The 19,066-nt window shown below is 46.4% G+C and overlaps 1 protein-coding gene across 2 annotated transcripts in view; it reads left to right on the top strand.

The window, feature by feature from the left end:
- Positions 1-1,555: 1,555 nt before the first annotated feature.
- The window catches only part of USP31 (ubiquitin specific peptidase 31), a 63,912-nt gene continuing 46,401 nt past the window's right edge, over positions 1,556-19,066 (top strand). Inside the window, exon 1 of one of the 2 annotated variants that reach the window (XM_084641784.1) lies at positions 1,556-2,228. In XM_084641784.1, coding sequence (XP_084497910.1) covers positions 1,635-2,228 — 594 coding nt within the window. In that variant the 5' untranslated portion in view covers positions 1,556-1,634. Of the gene's footprint in view, positions 2,229-16,748; positions 16,849-19,066 lie in introns of those variants that run through there. The other variant, XM_084641785.1, reaches the window with a different exon arrangement.

Raw genomic sequence — 19,066 nt, 5'->3', positions numbered from 1 at the left:
GCAGTTGGTGGCAGAAGAGGGACAGGCGGGGCAGTTGGTGGCAGAAGATGGCAGTTGGTGACAGACCAGGGACAGGCGGGGCAGTTGGTGGCAGAAGAGGGATAGGCGGGGCAGCTGGTGACAGAAGGTGGCAGTTGGTGGCAGAAGAGGAACAGGCAGGGCAGCTGGTGGCAGTTGGTGACAGAAGGTGGCAGTTGGTGACAGACCAGGGACAGGCGGGGCAGTTGGTGGCAGAAGATGGCAGTTGGTGACAGACCAGGGACAGGCGGGGCAGTTGGTGGCAGAAGGTGGCAGTTGGTGACAGACCAGGGACAGGCGGGGCAGTTGGTGGCAGCTGGTGACAGAAGGTGGCAGTTGGTGACAGACCAGGGACAGGCGGGGCAGTTGGTGGCAGTTGGTGGCAGAAGATGGCAGTTGGTGACAGACCAGGGACAGGCGGGGCAGTTGGTGGCAGAAGGTGGCAGTTGGTGACAGACCAGGGACAGGCGGGGCAGTTGGTGGCAGTTGGTGACAGACCAGGGACAGGCGGGGCAGTTGGTGGCAGTTGGTGACAGAAGGTGGCAGTTGGTGACAGACCAGGGACAGGCGGGGCAGTTGGTGGCAGTTGGTGGCAGAAGGTGGCAGTTGGTGACAGACCAGGGACAGGCGGGGCAGTTGGTGGCAGTTGGTGACAGACCAGGGACAGGCGGGGCAGTTGGTGGCAGTTGGTGACAGAAGGTGGCAGTTGGTGACAGACCAGGGACAGGCGGGGCAGTTGGTGGCAGTTGGTGGCAGAAGGTGGCAGTTGGTGACAGACCAGGGACAGGCGGGGCAGTTGGTGGCAGAAGAGGGATAGGCGGGGCAGCTGGTGACAGAAGGTGGCAGTTGGTGGCAGAAGAGGAACAGGCAGGGCAGCTGGTGGCAGTTGGTGACAGAAGGTGGCAGTTGGTGACAGACCAGGGACAGGCGGGGCAGTTGGTGGCAGAAGATGGCAGTTGGTGACAGACCAGGGACAGGCGGGGCAGTTGGTGGCAGAAGATGGCAGTTGGTGACAGACCAGGGACAGGCGGGGCAGTTGGTGGCAGTTGGTGACAGACCAGGGACAGGCGGGGCAGTTGGTGGCAGTTGGTGGCAGTTGGTGACAGACCAGGGACAGGCGGGGCAGTTGGTGGCAGAAGATGGCCTCTGGTGCCACCCTCCGCCCCCTGCCCGGCCTAGGGTCTGCCGGGCCCTGGGGCGGGGGTGCCGGGCGGGCAGGCGCTGAGGGGGCGCTAGGCAGGATCCTGCGGACGGCGCCCGTTGCGGGCCCCGGAGGGGTTTCCCGCCAGGGCCGCTGCTGTACTCGGGGCTGGGGCTGCGCAGCGATGTGGAAGGGGACCCTGGCCGCCAGCTCTGGCCCCCGTGGCGGGCTCCGAACGGGCCGCCCCAGTAAAGATGGCGCCGGGCCGGCCCGCGCCCAACATGGCGCCGGCGGCCTCACGGCGGGCACGTGACCCGCGGTGGCCCCGCCCCCCGCCGCTCCGTGGAGTCCCGGTGAGCCCCCCCCCCGCCGCTCTGCTCGCCGCCCAGCGGGGACGGGAGCCGGGCTGCAGAGGCTACGGGAGGCCGCGGTCCATCGCAGCGCCCGCCGGGGATGTGCCGTGGGCTCGGGAGCCATGTCCAGGGTGGGCGGCCCCGGGCCGGCCGGCGGCCCCCCAGAGAAACGCTCCTTCAGCAAGCGGCTGTTCCGTGGCCGGGCCGGCGCGGGCTCGGCCCGCTCGCTCAGCGGCTTCATGAGCCGGGTGCTCAAGACCCTCTCCACCCTGTCGCACTACAGCAGCGAGCCCGAGGCGGCCCGCGGCCCGCAGCCCCCGCGCCTGCCCCCGCCGGCGGCGGCCCGCGGCCTGGGCAGCTGCTTCCACCCGGCCCGGCCGCCGCCGCCGCCGCCCAGCCCCGAGCCGCCGCCGCCGCCCCCCGAGGCGCTGGAGCCGGTGCCCGGGGTGGCCGGGCTGAAGAACCACGGGAACACGTGCTTCATGAACGCCGTCCTGCAGTGCCTCAGCAACACCGAGCTCTTCGCCGAGTACCTGGCGCTGGAGCACTACCGGGGCCAGGCGGGCGGCGAGCCGCCCCGCGCCGCGGACGCCGCCCCGCCGCCCGGCGACGCCGCCCCGCCGCCGCCCAAGGGCGAGGTCACCGAGCAGCTGGCGCAGCTGGTGCGGGCGCTCTGGACGCTGGAGTACACCCCGCAGCACAGCCGCGAGTTCAAGGTGAGGCGGGGCAGCCCTGGGGGCGCGGCTGCCTTTGGGCCGGGGGCCGCTGCTGGCCCTTTCCCCGGCGCCTGCCTCTGGCCCAGGGGTGTAACCTGTGGAACACGTGCTCCGCGCCACGCCCGCCACTGAGCCGCGCAGGTGAGGGGCTGGGGTGCGAACCGGTCGGGCATGTGCCTCTGCTCCGCCCTGGGTCACCGCTCTGGCTCGCCTGCCGGCGCTGCGTTTTGCCTTCAGCAGCGCTTTCTTTGAATTGGGTCTGATTTTTATTGAACAGCTGTGCTATGGTCCCCGACACGGGCACCTGCCATTCCTTGTTCACGCCCATTAGCTGGCCCCGGGCTACGTGGAAATCTTTCACCGTTTATAATGACTAAGAGGAGAACTTGTAACTGAAAAAGCAAGAGGAAAGGCAGGTTATACAAGGTCATACTTTAGTAGGACATAGGCTGACCTAATGTTTAGCTATCTTATTTACAGGCGTGAGGGCTTTGGTATACACTAGGGCAGTGGTTTTCAAACTGTGGGTCGCAACCCAGTACTGGGTCAAGGAACATCAAGCACTGGGTCCCCGCGGCTCTCCTCAGCACTGCTGACTGGGTGGTTAAAAGGGGCATCAGCGGTGCTGCCTGGCTAAGGCAGGCTAGTTCCTACTTGTTCTCACACCACACTGTGCCCTGGAAGTAGCCAACAGCAGATCTGCCCCCTAGGCGGGGCAGGCCATGGGGTTCCAGGCACTGCCCTGCCCTGAACACTGGCGCTGCACTCCCATTGGCCGTGAACCAGCCAGTGGGAGCTGGGGTGTGTGGTCTCTGCAGGCAAGAACCATGTGGAGCCGCTTGCGGGTCTCTGCTTAGGAGCCGGACCTGCTGCTGGCCTCCTCTGGGGTACGGTGCAGTCTGTAATGCCAGGACAGGCAGGAAGCCTGCCTTAGCATCTCTGCTGTGCTGCTGCCTGGGACCAACCCTGCCTGCCAATCCCCAGCCCTGAGCCCTCCCTCCAAACCTGGAGCTGCTTTCTGCACCCCAAACCCCTCATCCCTGTCCCCACTCCTGCATCCCTTCATGTCCCCAAGCATTCCATCCCCTGCACCCCAACCCTCTGCCCCAGCCCTGAGTTGCGGGCATCAACAATTTTCTTCAATTGGGTCACCAGAAAACAAGTTTGAATACGAGTGCACTAGGGAGATTCCTTTATTGTTTCAATTAAGTGTTTTCAGGAGAAAGGAACTCTTTTTAGTGGATATTTATCTTTTTGTTCTTGGCCAGAAATGTTAATTTTGGTTCTGTTAAGAAGCTGGGACCAGATGCATACCACTAGCTGAAGTTTAAGCAGATTCATAAGGCATGTTGTACATTGGCAGTCACTAGTGACTCTCTGGGATAACCAATGCCTATGGAGAATGTTGTTTCTCACAGTTCTGAGTAAGCAAAAATGCTAGCTGTCTGTAAACAGACAAACAGCAGATTGGAGTTTTCAAAGTTTGAAACTTCTGTCATGCAAAGCAAAAAACGAAATATTGAAATCGAGCGTGAAGGTTAACTTGGCAGTGTTTGCAAACAGCTTGTTTCTTGTCTGTAGAGCAGCAGTTGCTTGTTAACCTGGCTATGCTAGCAATACACTACTTACCTTCTTAAACTAGTTTACTTTTGAGTTAGCCCTCCTCTCTCTTTACTCAGATCCAGTCTCATGTGCCAGTGGCTAACCTTGCCCTTGGGACTAGTTTGCCTGAGAACCCTTCTCTGAATAAGTTTTTAACTTATTAACATCAATACCAAACCAGGCACATAGCAAGTTAAGTGTGTACCAGACTTTGTTTTGGTGGTCTTTTCCTGTCTTAAAGCTTATTCCAAAGTCCCGTGGAACAGAATTTTGGGGTTCTTGACATGTCTGAAATACTATTTCTAAGATATGTTTCAGAGTAACAGCCGTGTTAGTCTGTATTTGCAAAAAGAAAAGGAGGACTTGGCACCTTCGAGACTAACCAATTTATTTGAGCATGAGCTTTCGTGAGCTACAGCTCGCTTCATCAGATGCATACTGTGGAAAATACAGAAGATGTTTGTTTTTATACACACAGACCATGAAAAAAAGTGAGGATGTTTTTATACACACAGACTATGAAAAAATGGGTGTTTGTAGTAATAAACACCCATTTTTTCATGGTCTGTGTGTATAAAAACATGTATCCAATGAAGTAGCTCACAAAAGCTTATGCTCAAATAAATTGGTTCGTCTCTAAGGTGCCACAAGTCCTCCTTTTCTTATTTCTAGATATGTGGCCCATATGTTGCTAATTGAAAGCTGCCTGGTGGAACCAACTTGTGGCTGTGAGCAGAAGGTATACTTTAGTCGTCTGGTTCGCAAAGCTGAGCAATGAACAGTTTGTTTTGTGTAAATAGTACTTTCTCAAGTAGTCTCCTGTAACAACTGCTTGCTTTTGCCTCAGGCCACACTTTTTCTTTGCCATTTCTATTTCCGGATGTGAAAACTGGGATAGTTTTAACTTGTGGTCTAGTCAGAAGCATTATTGGGTTAGGTTACTTCTTGGTGTTCCTCGGAGAACTCTCACCCTAGATTTGGTCTACACAAGAAAAATTATTACCTGTATTACAACTGCTGCCATGAATATTGCAAGCACTGGTGTAGTCATGGCACCATGACAGGACAGAGCAGGTTTGCATGGCTGCCCTAGTAGCTTACCACTAATGCAGTGGTTCTCAACCTATTTACTACTGTGGGCCGCACATGAAGCGCTCTCTCTGTTATGTGGACGACATCCACACAATATATATAGTATTTGTGTGGCCCTGAGGATGTCACATGGGCTGCAGCTGTGTGCTGATAGGGCCACAGGTTGAGAACCACTGCATTGTTGCTGTCACATGACTTCCAATTTTTGTAGTCTAGCTGCAGGTGCTGTAGGACCTGGTGTTCATGATTCAGTGGGCACGACTTCCCAGCACGGTGCAGGAGAGTACTGTATTGATGCTGTCTTTCAGGAGGAATGCAAAGCATGGTTCTAATTTGAAACAAGCTTCTCCGTAAGGGGCCTTGTGGGATTCAACATTTGTATTTCAGCAGCTCCAGAGACCTAACTTAGCTTCTAAGTGTCTTCAAAAAAGCAGACTTGCATTTTACATGATAGTGCCACAGACTCAAGCTATAAATCAAATGAGGTGCTTTCTGGCTCATGTATCGTCACCAGTAATAAATATTCTGCAGATCAGATTCTATCCTTAGTAACTCCAGTATTTTTATTTTTAGTGTTCTATTGAAACTTGATAAACAATTCTCTTGGTTTTGTGAGAGCCCAGAAAGCATCCACCTTGCTGTTCCATTGCTGTGTGGATTCTGCAGTGTTAATGTGTTAAAATTAAAACTTGTTTTTGTCGCTCAGGTGAGCAAGTCTGACTGATTACATGCAGAAAGAAAAGGAGTACTTGTGGCACCTTAGAGACTAACCAATTTATTTGAGCAGAAAGTAGATCTGTTGAATAGTAAGATGCCATTCTTACAGAGTCACTCATTTTAAAGGGTAGATTCTTACACTCAAACCAAGTTTCTGACCACGTGAAAATATCCAATTTCACTTTTTGCAAGAGTGGAGGATTTTAATCTCCACATCTGTGCCAACTCCTGTTTTACTTGGGTGCATTCTGCCTACTTAAACATTTCTTCTGCAGTTTTAGTTTCTGCCCAAAGCTACTGTAAAGTATTGTGCTGTTAAATAGCTGTCATGTTTGCCCCAGAAGTCAGGTCACTTCTGTGGTGGTGGGGGAAGTGATCTTGTGTCTGTAGTCTTTAAAGCACTGTCGGTCCTTTGGGATGAAAGGCACCTGACAAAGCTACAGTAAGAGGTTATTCCTGGGCTAACTTTACTCCTAGCATAGTGAGAGTACAGTACTACTAAATTACCTTCTTTGAAACAATGACTCTTTGGAGCATCAAAATTCAGCGTTCCCTTGCAGGATTAAGAGACAGTGGAGACTTCATTTTGTTCATCTAAATGGTGAATTCTTTTCCTGCATGGCAGGATGAAGAGAGGATGTACTGGATTATAGCAAGAGCAGCTGGAAGTATGGTTTGTGCGTCTGATGTGGCTCTTGAAGGCGCCATAGGGCTCCGTTATCCAAATGATGGTGTGACCAGTGGAGATTGCAGGTCCCAGCATGCAGTGCTGTACCTTGATCTGAGCAACTAGGTCCCATCAAGTTCCAGAATATGTAATCTTCACATGCTGCACTTTCTTACTGAAGATGAAGACAGTAATATCCTGACCCACCCGATGTATCTACTAGGTGTGCCCTCTTGATTCCTGTTAAATTGCCCATTTGGGGGTTGCACGGACACAATTTAGGCTCCCTGATCTTCTGAATTTGGGACAATGGCCAGCAATCTTGTCTGTTTCCACACAGGAAATCCACTGATGTCTTTCCATTGCAGTCCTGCTATTTCCATGTTTTTTGTTGTGGAGGTCTGTTAATTCATTTGTGAGCTGGGCCCCACTAGCTGCTGTCCCTGTCATGTTTCAGAGTAACAGCCGTGTTAGTCTGTATTCGCAAAAAGAAAAGGAGGACTTGTGGCACCTTAGAGACTAACCAATTTATTTGAGCGTGAGCTTTCGTGAGCTACAGCTCACTTCATCGGATGCATACCGTGGAAACTGCAGCAGACTTTATATATACACAGAGAATATGAAACAATACCTCCTCCCACCCCACGAACTGCATATTCAGCGATTACATTGTGCATAGTTGCTGTGTGGGGTCCTCATGTGAGTGAACACTTGAGTTTTCAATACTGAGTATCGTGCTGGGCTGTATAAGCACTTGAAGAACAGAGCCCTTGAACTGCAGGAATAATGAAACCATTTCTAGACATGCTTGGGGACACAGATACTTCAAATCATTTTTTTTCTGATAGTGTCTGGAGTGTGCAAAGTGCTTCCTGAATAGAGAAAGGACAGTCTTGTCCCAAGGAGTCCACAGTCTAAAAACTAGTCTTTGAATGGATCATATAAACTGTTACTAATTACTCCTTCGACTGCCATGATCAAATAATCAGTTGAACTTGCATTTGGAAATTTATAAATGACTTCAGATTGCAGAGGAGTTTACATTGCAGTGACAAAATGGCGATGGAAGTGTGGGAAGGGAACATCTTCTACTCTTGTGCTTATACAATGCATCCATGAGGCCTCACTTGTTTAGTCTTTAAGCACTACCATCATGTTCATGATTAATAACAATGATACCTAGATAGAAATAACTCCTGCCTTCAAAAGGTTTTAGTAGAACTCTTTTCTTCTGCATTCCCATTCCTCTCAAAAACCCCACAACTGCTAGGTGAACACCTCTTTCTAGGCATTCGTTATATGCCTCTCTCGCATACCATCTTTTGAGTCACCTGAGGAGCCTTCTGGATGATCTGTCAAGCAACATATCATGGGGAATGCTGTTGAGGGATTGTCTGAATGAAGTCAGTAAGATGGAGTGTAAATCTAAGCTCACTAGCTGTCCGTGTGAACCCTGCTGCAATGCACTAAAAGGTCCCTAGCATGCTTTGATATACTCCTGTTTATCCTATTCAGAGGGGCCACACGGACAATAGATTCACACCCTAACTTACTGGTTTCACAGTAGCAGCCGTGTTAGTCTGTATCCGCAAAAAGAAAAGCTCACGAAAGCTTATGCTCAAATAAATGGGTTAGTCTCTAAGGTGCCACAAGTCCTCCTTTTCTTTTTGCAGATACAGACTAACATGGCTGCTACTCTGAAACCATTCATTTAGCTCTCGCTTTTAAATGGAAAAATTCAAGTTCTACTTTTTCCCATACTTTACAGTCCCCGCCTTAGCCACACAAGAGTATTTACTTATACCTTTAAAGAGGCATTGTGCAAATCTGTCAGTTAGCAAATAATCCCATTAAACACAGGATTTAACGGCAGGCTCAGGATGGTTACACTTCAGGACAGAGAATGCAAAAAGTAAATTCACTAGAAACAGCTTGCCCCTTGTAAAGAGGCAGCCTAGCTAGCATGTGACAGAGTGTAATCATCAAATCACTTTGTATCTGGTATAAACCTGCTTGCTCACTCCTTGCAAATGTGAAGATGGACCATAGCTCACGAAAGCTTATGCTCAGATAAATTTGTTAGTCTCTAAGGTGCCACAAGTACTCCTTTTCTTTTAGCTAAACGAATGTTATCCTGTTATCAGAAGCAACACACTGTTTCCTAATTCTATCCTTTCCTTATGACAGGTTTCAGAGTAACAGCCGTGTTAGTCTGTATTCGCAAAAAGAAGAGGAGTACTTGTGGCACCTTAGAGACTAACCAATTTATTAGATCATAAGCTTTTGTGAGCTACAGCTCACTTCCTCAGATGCATATCGTGGAAACTGCGATATGCATCTGAGGAAGTGAGCTGTAGCTCACGAAAGCTTATGCTCTAATAAATTGGTTAGTCTCTAAGGTGCCACAAGTACTCCTTTTCTTTTTATCCTTTCCTTAGTCAGTCTTTAATATGTTTGTTGAAGTTTGAAGGTATCTAGAGGAGAGCAATATTGCACCCCATCCTAATAACTTCGTGTGCAGACTTTTTGGAAGCCCTAAAAGCTTGTTACCAGAAAATAATTACCCAAAGGTAAAGTTCCTATAACTGTTAGTGTAGCAGCCAGCATGCTGTGGAAATTCCAGTCCCCTCTGCTCTGTGACTTGGGATGGAGCTGGACAGTTGCTGGACAAACACAATTTTCCCTTCTCTCTGTGGAGTAAGTTGGGATGGGGAGAAAATGCTGATCTGCCTGGGTTGTTGACTCCTACTGTCACTTGCACCCCTGCTGACTCTTGTCTCCTCCTTGGTCCTTGAGTGTCTCTTCTATCTGCTTGCCCTTACGACTTGTCCTCTGAGAGAGGGCACTCCCTCTGAACCCTTATTGACAGGCACCTCAGAGTGGATGAAGGCTCCAAACACCCTTTATCCTTCACTATGTTTCTGTAGCGGTTAAGGTGTGTTCTTCCCGTTCAGTTTGCCTGTGAGAAATTGCCTAACCCATGGTCCATGAATCACATAATCGTATTTTTTTTAAAAATCCGGTTAAGACAGAGAGTTTGTAGAACATACCTCTCGTGGTAACTCTGTGGAGCTTGCTGTAGCTAGTTCTGTAGTGAAAAGATAATGTTTATAGAGCTAGAATCACTATCCACTCTTTGGTCAGATGTGCCATGTTTTGTGAGTGTCCCAGGATCTCTCCAGTCTCCTAGGACCTGTTTTATTTTTAAATAAAGCCCTGGATTTATGTCCTGGCCTTTGATAAAGGGGGTGTCCAAAGCTCATTATACACTAATAAAACTGCTTACCCAGTTCCACTGGATTATCGTTGTTCCAGACCGATGCTTTGTGTGTAATCCATTGCGGGTAGATCCACTGATGGTGTCTGCAACCAATTCCAACTTTTAAGGTAAGGCTCCATTGTGGGAAGATGATGTTTGGAGTTACTCATTAAGCTCTCTGATAGAAGTGGAACTGTCCTGTAACTGATGAATGCTGTGTGTTGATCTGATTGATGAGATGTTTATTGCATAAATATATTGGTTTGGTTTAGTTAGGGTGTGTGACCAGGGTCCCAGGGGAGCCAACTGAGGTCACTCAATTAGGGTGAACTCCAAAGAATGGGGCAGACAATCCCCAAAGCTGGTGGATATTCCAATACTTAAATTTACCTCCAGCACAAAACAGACTTCTCTAATACCTCACTGGTTCCTCAGAAGCCAGCAACACAGTTTCCTTAAAGCCACCCGGCCTCAGGCCTCCACCCAGACACCCAAGTCAAATATGAGGAGGATTACTGGAAATCTTCTTCATCACAAAGTTCTACCAATCCCAAAGGCTCAGACACATTACCTCCCAGGTTAATGAATATTCTAGATCTTACCCAAATACATGCTTACAGCCAATTCTTATTAACTAAACTAATATTTATTTAAAAAAAGAGGGAGTATTGGTTAAAAGATCAGTATACATACAGACATGAGTACAATTCTTGAGACTGATTCATAGCAGAGATGGTGAGCTTTGTAGTTGCAAAGAGTTCTTTCAGAATTAGTCATAGGTTATAGTCCAATAATTATATTTGGGGTAATTCCAGGTTAGGGCTGGAGATCTCAATCTTGGGCTTAAGCTTCCCCTGCATGAAGCATCAAGCAGATCTGAGATAAAATGGATTGAGACCCAAGGCATCTTTATACAGTTCGGAGTCCTTAGGCGAACAATAGGCAGTCACGGATACTTTGATTTCCTAAGAATCACCGGTGATTAGCTACCCAATTTAACACAAGGCAATTTATCCATTAGGCAGTCTATCACAAACTTTAAAGAGACACATACACAATGACATTATTGCACCCAAGATTAATCTAAATGTTAATATTCCCTTTTGATCTCTGAATCAATAGCTATAGTGACAGAAACTGTGTGTTTACATGGCTTGCATTTAACAAGATATGAGTACATACATACAATTAATATCACCTCTAATTTCTAACAATACATGTTTGCATTTCAAAGTTCTAGACCATCTACCATGGAATGGCCCTAATGACCATTTACATACTGTTCTACCATCTCTCTAATGGTTGATTCTGGGTCAATTATCCTGCAAGCTGCTTAACCCTTTCTGGCCACGTGTCACATTTTGTATAAGATTCGTTGCAATTATCTAACAGTGGTAGCAGCAATGATTTGCATGGTCATATTTTAATTAGATAGCATCACAGGGGGCTGTATGAAAAAATAAGCTGGAAGAGAAAAAGCAGCAAATTATCTTGAAGAGAAGGTACTTTCCAGTCCTAAATTTTAATAAGCCTAGCTCAAGATAAGCCACTTCTCAGCGAACACCTGATTTGTTGAGAGACAGTGCTCCGACCGGAGGGAGCCAGAAGCTCAAAAGGACTGTAGCAATGTAAAAAGGGACTCTCTCTGCCTGTTGAGAGGGGGGAGTTGCTTGGGGAACTAGATTAAGATACAGATACCAGCTGGAGGTGTCTGAAGAGGGTAGGCCTATCTAGGTTACCATTGGGGGTGGTAAACCACTAGATAAGATAGACATACAAGTATATTGTTCTAAAATCCTTTTTCTCTAAGTGCTTTGTTCCTACTAAACAATAAACAACATAGCAATGCTTTGGTTTTGAGGAAGCTGTTTGGTATATGTAGTGACCACTGGTCCAGAATTCCTCAAGGGAAGAACCTAGTCAGACCTGCTTGATAACTGTGATTGGTGCAGTGGGTCCTGGGCTACAGCATGCTGGGTAAGAGTGGGAGAATTATGGAATTCTGTCCCAGGAGAGGTAAAGGCATGGGGCCTGACTGGGGAGGAGGGCTCTCCCGGAGACCAGAAAGGGGGCAGAGATGCAGTGAGGCATGCAGCTGAGATAATCTCCTCCCAGATTGCGAACTCCTGCCCAGCAGATGGATTCTAGCCTGCCAGGGGACTCGACATTTTTGTCTGCGTTTAGAACTATAGAATCGCTTTAACTTGTTCTTATTGTAATTGTACTCTGTTAAATCTCTCTTTGCCAGACACTAGCCCTTCTCCCGAGTTTTCACATGGTCTCTGGCTTTTTAGAAAAACGACTTGATGGCAGCTCTTCCTCTCCTCTGACGTCTTGATACTTGCATCTGTGTGTTTGTATGGTAGCTTCTCGGCACTAGCTTTGGGAGAATAGCACTATGTAATGGAGCTAGGCAGGGTTGGAGGGGGAGATTCTGCAGAAGAAGCACTGTTGAATGTAGAGGTGGCGCGTGTTCCAGCTCTCTGCTTGGGGGGACTCTGCTTCCTGTGGCTCTTGTGCCCTGACACAATGCAACGACCACCTGGCTGTTCGGCTTTTTTTCTGCCTAATGAGAGCAGCAGCTCTGCTAACTAGTGCCAATTTCGCAGCCTCTGCTTCCTTCTCCTCTTGGTAATGTTGTGGGATTGGCAACACGCAATTGCTGGGTAAGCTTGCCATTTCTTCCTCTGAACAGCTTTGGGCTCTAACACACACACAATAATCTGTGCCAGAGAGATTTTTAAAGCTGCTTAAAGGATCTTGATGTCCAATTTCCATTAAAAGCAGTGAGAATTAGGGTTTGAAAATCCCACTTTCAGCACTCTCCAAACTCCCCTAACTGGCCTTCCTTGGGCTCTTGTTCTCCTTCTCATGGGGCTTCTCCTGGGAACAATATTATATATTCTCTTTTGAACTTTACATACTAACTGCCCGTCAACTCAGGACCTGAGTACATAGGCTGTAAAGCATCCTTAGTTGGCTAGAGCATGTTGATGGTGATGCTTTACATTCTACGAGTTGAGGACTGCTTTTTTTTTCTTTTTTTTTTTGGTAACTTTGCCTTAAAGGAGCATTTGTATTTTGTAAATTTTGACATTTTGATCCTGAGCTGAATTCTTAGCAGAGCTGATGGATAACTGCCAGGAGTGCTATAAATTTGATCACTATGCTATATTGACAAAACTGCACCCATTCTATTGTTCGTGTAATTTATAATACTTAGTATTTGTATAGAAATAAATCCTAGGGTTTCAAGATGCACATGCTTTGGGGACATTCTTGATGTAAGCACCAGTACCATGAGAAGCAATCTTGTAAATATTGTGGAGGTGCTGAAGTCTCAGAACCGGATGTAGTTAATTGTTCTGCAAAATTTAGCAATCCACAGTCCTGGGAAAACCAAGTGCAGGGTAGTGTTGGGTGCATTAGAAATACCGTACATAGACATCACTGTGGAACTGACTGCACAAATTAGGGATGGTGGTAGCTAAAGGTCAGGATGAGTGTTGAATATTTAGAATATCAGGCACTTTAATTGGCTTTAATGAATGTTACTGCTTCTGCGCCTTGGACAGAGGTAGCATCTCATGCTGGATGGGGTTAGCGCACAATCATTGGTTTAGATATTGTAAGTGTCACATGTTTGAAAAGGTGGAGAATCTAAACCATCTATGTGGGGGAAAGAGCAATCCATCCTCAGAGGCTTTACTTCTGGGGATGCGCGCCTGTATGTGGGGGAGTAGAAACATAGGAATTTTACTGCTAGAAGAGTTGCCCATACTCCACAACAGCATTTGTGTGCAATCCAGGGACAGTAGTAAAGCAAAATGTTCTGTGGACAAATGTGTTCAAAGTGCATGTGGTATGAACAATGAAATCCTTATATAAATAAAACCTCTGAGAGAGGAATGCTTCTTGTGTAACAGGGAAATTTCTTACCAGTTAGTACAAGTTCGTTATGTTCTGTATCAGTTTAGGTCAAGTCTGTACAAATGGTGAAATGTTGAGCAAATCTAGGGATGAAGGAATAAATTGATCCAATATATGTATTTGAATATCATCACTATGGTATGAAGCAGTGCTTTCCTAAGACCACTGACATGTTTCCAGGAATGGGTTATTGCCTTCCACTGCTGACTGTTGACAACTCCCACTATGGTATGAGCTTGTTATGTGAAGTCCTAGTAGAAATAATAAAATATTTCTGGTTTCAATCTGCTTAAATAAGAGCTAGCTCTGTTGCAATAGACCAGAGGTTCTTAAACTGTGGTCCGCGGACCACCAATGGCACACAAGCTAAATTCAGGTGGTCTGCGGATAGTTCCCTCTAAGGTGCGTGCCTGAGCGGCCGCACATGAGAGAGTGATGGGCCACCCACCTAATTAGTGGAGCCACACAGGCGTGGCTCCACTAATTAGGTGCCTGGACCCTGGAGAAGACACACTTGTAAGATAAGGTAGTGGCCTTGGGGAGTAGGTGGGAGGGGGCAGTGGGGTGAGGAGGGATTGAGGGAATTTGGGACATGCAGCGCTGTGGAGGCCAGAGAAAGAGGCGACTTTCCCCAGCTCCAGGGCTGCGGCTGCTGGAGAGTCACTCTCCTCCTTCCCAGCTCCAGTTAGGGGGCTGCTGGGGCGGGGGAGAGAGGGCACATCCGTTGCATTAGAAAGGTAAGACTACTGATATTAAAATCTGAGTTGTGTGCTTTCATTTGTAGACAAAAAAAAGTTAATTAAGGTTTTTTTTTATATAGCGCTTTTATCCAAAGTGCTTTACAATAGTTACCTAACAGTACAAACAACAATTGGAAAGATCATTAAGTGGTCCGCCGAGGCTCTTAGCAATTTTCAAGTGGTCCGCGAAAAAAAAGTTTGCAAACGGCTGCAATAGACAATTGAACTACGTCCTGCGTAAAGGCAGTTCTTTTAATACAGATTGGTTATATGTCTTTTATCCAAACGTTAACACATGCTGCCTTGTGATCACTGACTTCTATAGGGACAGTAAAGCTCAGTTTCTTTGTAAGTTGGATAAACATTGGACTCTGGTCATTCATCTGTTAATTCTGCTTCTGACCTTTAAAAAGGTGACTCTTAATGAGTGCTTAAGTCCATTGCTATTGATCCTACTTTCCTGGTAGATGGAGAGAAGTTAGAAATTCCCAGTCTGCTGCCTGGCCTGGGCTGCCTGGCCCATGCTGACCTTCTGGGCAGAACTTTTGCCCTACACATGCAGTCATTTGGGCCATGAGCTTCTTAGCTTCCATCCCATGCATTAGACTAAAAGATAGTCCTTTTAGGAAACCAGTTCATTATTATACGGGCAATGGGATCCCCCTTCAGGTCAGAGTTTAATATCTTGTACCCTGCACGTTCAGCATAGTGGTCAGTTCTTTTTATTCTGTGCAAAAGGTCAGTTGCATGTTTGTTTTAAAATAGTTGTATATGAAACAGTATAGGAGGACTTGTGGCACCTTAGAGACTAACCAATTTATTTGAGCATAAGCTTTCGTGAGCTACAGCTCACTTCATCGGATGCATTCAGTGGAAAATACAGTGGGGAGATTTATATACATAGAGAATATGAAACAATGGGTGTTACCATACACACTGTAACGAGAGTGATCACTTAAGGTGAGCTATTACCAGCAGGAGAGTTGGGGGGGAGAAAACCTTTTGTAGTGATAATCAAGGTGGGCCATTTCCAGCAGTTGACAAGAACGTCTGAGGAACAATAAGAAAAGGAGTACTTGTGGCACCTTAGAGACTAACCAATTTATTTGAGCATGAGCTTTCGTGAGCTACAGCTCACTTCATCGGTGAGCTGTAGCTCACGAAAGCTCATGCTCAAATAAATTGGTTAGTCTCTAAGGTGCCACAAGTACTCCTTTTCTTTTTACGAATACAGACTAACACAGCTGTTACTCTGAAGTCTGAGGAACAGTGGGGGGTGGAATAAACATGGGGAAATAGTTTTACTTTGTATAATGACCCATCCACTCCCAGTCTCTATTAAAGCCTAAGTTAATTGTATCCAGTTTGCAATTTGAATTAATTTGCATACTGGATACAATTAACTTAGGCTTGAATAGAGACTGGGAGTGGATGGGTCATTATACAAAGTAAAACTATTTCCCCCTGTTTATTCCCCCCCACCCCCACCCCCCACAAAAGCTTATGCTCAAATAAATTTATTAGTCTCTAAGGTGCCACAAGTCCTCCTTTTTCTTTTTGCGAATACAGACTAACACGGCTGCTACTCTGAAACATGAAACAGTATGTGGTTCTAACCTTGGCTCCAGGCCCACCATTTTCCTGTTCTATGGATAGTTCTTCTTGTGAAAGAAGCAACTCAATGCACCGTTTAAAACTTGTTTCGGGAGCATTTCCCAGTTGATCATGTTTAGTGGAGTTTGCAGTGAGGCAGTAATGTGTTTATGGAGCGCGCTCCACTCAGCGAGTGATCACTCCAGCCTGTCCGTTCTGCTTCAGCGCGAGGGGATGGGGTGCAGGCTTGAACCCAGTCACGTCATGTTTGCCTTTTTCAGCCAATTTCACGTGTTGGTAGCGCTAGTGTAGACTGCTGGGTGTTTGGCACTGTGCTTCTCTAGGCTGGCGTAGATCTAGGCAAGGTGACTTGAAACGCCGTTGCCCCATCTTTGCTACCACTGGTAGAGATGTAATGATGGGAGACTTCCAAAAAAAGGTTAGTATAGATGTGGTGAATTGAGTGCTAATCCCACAGCTGCTCTGTTAGTTGGTATCATTGTCAGGTGCCTTTTCTTACTAAAATTGAACAGAAGGTTTTTAAACTTTACTTTAAAACAATTGAAGCACTTCTGGCATGTTATCGGGAGTAAATGTGACCTGCTATTCGCTAAAGTCTCTGGTAGTCTTCCCAAGTTAATTTTTTTTGTTTAATCATCAATAAAATCTGAGCTTTGCTTTTACTACTTGTCTGTAGTTGCTACTAGAAGACCCCAAACATATTTCAAAATGCTAGTCAGTATTTGCTGCCTTTTTGCTCTGACCTTGAGGCGGGCTCACTGAGATTAGGTCGTCATCAGGCTGCTGCTTTGATCTGTCAAGTTTAGTGGTTTGTTGGCAATTTGAGTGGGTTAGGCTGTGAGTGGTAAAGGAGAAGGAAGTTAGAAACAGAAAGCAAATTTCAATGTTGAACAGTCAGGAGAAGCTGCCTCCATTGTAAAGCCAGGTCTGCAGTAAGGAAGAAGAGTGGCAATGAGGCCTGACATTTTTAGAAGGGAAAGGAAACAAACACAAGGAGGGGTAAGCATCTTTACAGTTGTAGCTGTATGTTGCTTTGCCAGATAGCCCTAAAAGCTTTTTCTAATGAGGTGTGTGATCTCAGAGGTGGCTGGGCACTGTAACTTATGTCACAATTTTTATCATACAGCCAAAGCATAAGCAGCAAAAACATCTAAGCTGCCCCTTTTAGTCACCCACTGGGACATGATAAAATAAGTGAGTGACTTGTTCCAATGAGACTGAAATTAATCCATATGTCCTAACCCTTCATTTGCAGCCTAGCATTTATAAATGAGTGTGCTTGCCATGGAATTGAGCCTATTCAAGGTCCCATTTGAAATTTGGCCTTTAAGAATAGTTAGTGACATCTGATCATTTTGGATGTGACTGACATGACAGTTAAGTTCTCACATTTTACAGCACATGAAATGTGCTAGGAGCTTTACAGAAGAAATAAAAGCAAGGTCCCTGCCCCAGTGGGTTTACAATCTAATTTGAGATATGAGGCAAAAAGGTGGGAAGGAAAACTGCAAAGGGAATTGACTTGCTTAAGATTGCACAGCAGGTCAGTGGCGGGGAACTAAGGTCTCTGCATTTTAACTACATTTTGAATCCTGCTCATGTGAAAACAGCATCCCATCCCTTGGTATTTTGCCCAGTAGCATTGAGACCCAGGTCTAGCTATATCGATTGATTCACTGAATGTTTATATTTTTAATAGCAGGGTTGTCTGTACAGTACCATCCCCAATTGCTGCGTGACCAAAGGAGTGGGTTATTTTACTGGAAGGCTTATGATTATGGTGTCCCTGACAAATTGTTTTTTCTTCAACAAAATTAGAGAAAACTAGAAATAGGATCATTAAAGGTTAAAACTAGAGGAATGGGGCTAACTGCTAGTGTTTTGCCAGGCTGCTGGCATAGGGAAAGCTGGGCAGTGTTCATTGATCTATGAATTTGTATGAAACATGGGGTAGGAATCCACTGTGCTGCTTCTTAATATGCTCAGTTTCTATTGAGGCTGTGACTTTCTTTAGGGAAAAGCAAATTACCACACTTGTCTCTCTGAAGAAGGCGAGTGCTCTGGTGTTGAACAGAACATAGCAGCAGCTTCGGGAGGGGGAGGGGCTGCCAGAGAGGCTTCCGCTTTCCTCTTTGGAATGCCATGCTTAGCTGTGTTTGGCAACAAGACTGATTAAGCAATTTTGGATAAGGTTAAAGAGCCTTAACGCTTCTCCTAGCAATTTCATATGCAGTAAGACGGTAAAGCCTGATTGATCTTCATGATGGCCAATTGATGGCTGTATTTCTTTCTTAAATTCTGAAAGACTGAATTTACTACGAGGCTGTAAAATCTCTCACAAAGGAAAAGGGTTCAGTTTATCAAAGTTATAAGCACCTTATTTTTAGTACCAGGGTAGCATGACAGTCAAACATGCTTGGGAGGCTAGTGGTGAGCTCAGTGCATTGTCAGTTTAATGTCCATCTGAGACAGAGCAGGGAGCTTTTAAACAGCCATTGAGATGTTGTTTGCATGTGGCTTATTCCTCTCCATCTACACAATAATAATGGATGGCTTACTGTTTGTCTGGCCAGATGGCATTACTTTATGTGCGAAGGCTAGGAAGGTTAACTGTAGTACATACAAACGTACTCAGCCGTGAGGGAGCCCTATAAAACCTGGAGCAAAACTTCACCAGGAGCCATAAAACTGGGTGTTTCTCTGTGGACTAAGTATATAAAAAGAAAAGGAGGACTTGTGGCACCTTAGAGACTAACCAATTTATTAGAGCATAAGCTTTCGTGAGGAAGTGAGCTGTAGCTCACGAAAGCTTATGCTCTAATAAATTGGTTAGTCTCTAAGGTGCCACAAGTCCTCCTTTTCTTTTTGCGAATACAGACTAACACGGCTGCTACTCTGAAACCTGTCATTAAGTATATAAAAGCTTTCTTGAAATGTCTACCTTTTGAGATAGGAGGTGGCTTTTTCTATTCACTGGGATACAACAGTCATTGAGAGGTACTGTTTTGAAATACAAATGTGCCATTTCAAAGGACTGTCCTTCTGACTCATCTTAAACTAGAGTAGAAATCATGATGAAGTGAATTTGTGCCACAGTCTTCCGACTGGCTGATCTTTCTTGTTAGTCCCCATGTTCCAGAATGTTCACCACCAAGAAGCCAAAAAGCCCTGTGGAGAGACCTCTTTCTCCCAATGGCTTTAGTAGCCATGTGACTGT

This window comes from Lepidochelys olivacea (genome assembly GCF_965140295.1).
Source record: "Lepidochelys olivacea isolate rLepOli2 genome assembly, chromosome: 10".
NCBI classification, from domain to species: Eukaryota; Metazoa; Chordata; order Testudines; family Cheloniidae; genus Lepidochelys; species Lepidochelys olivacea.
The sequence above is the reverse complement of the archived record's forward strand: the minus strand, read 5'-3'. Positions and strand labels throughout refer to the sequence as shown.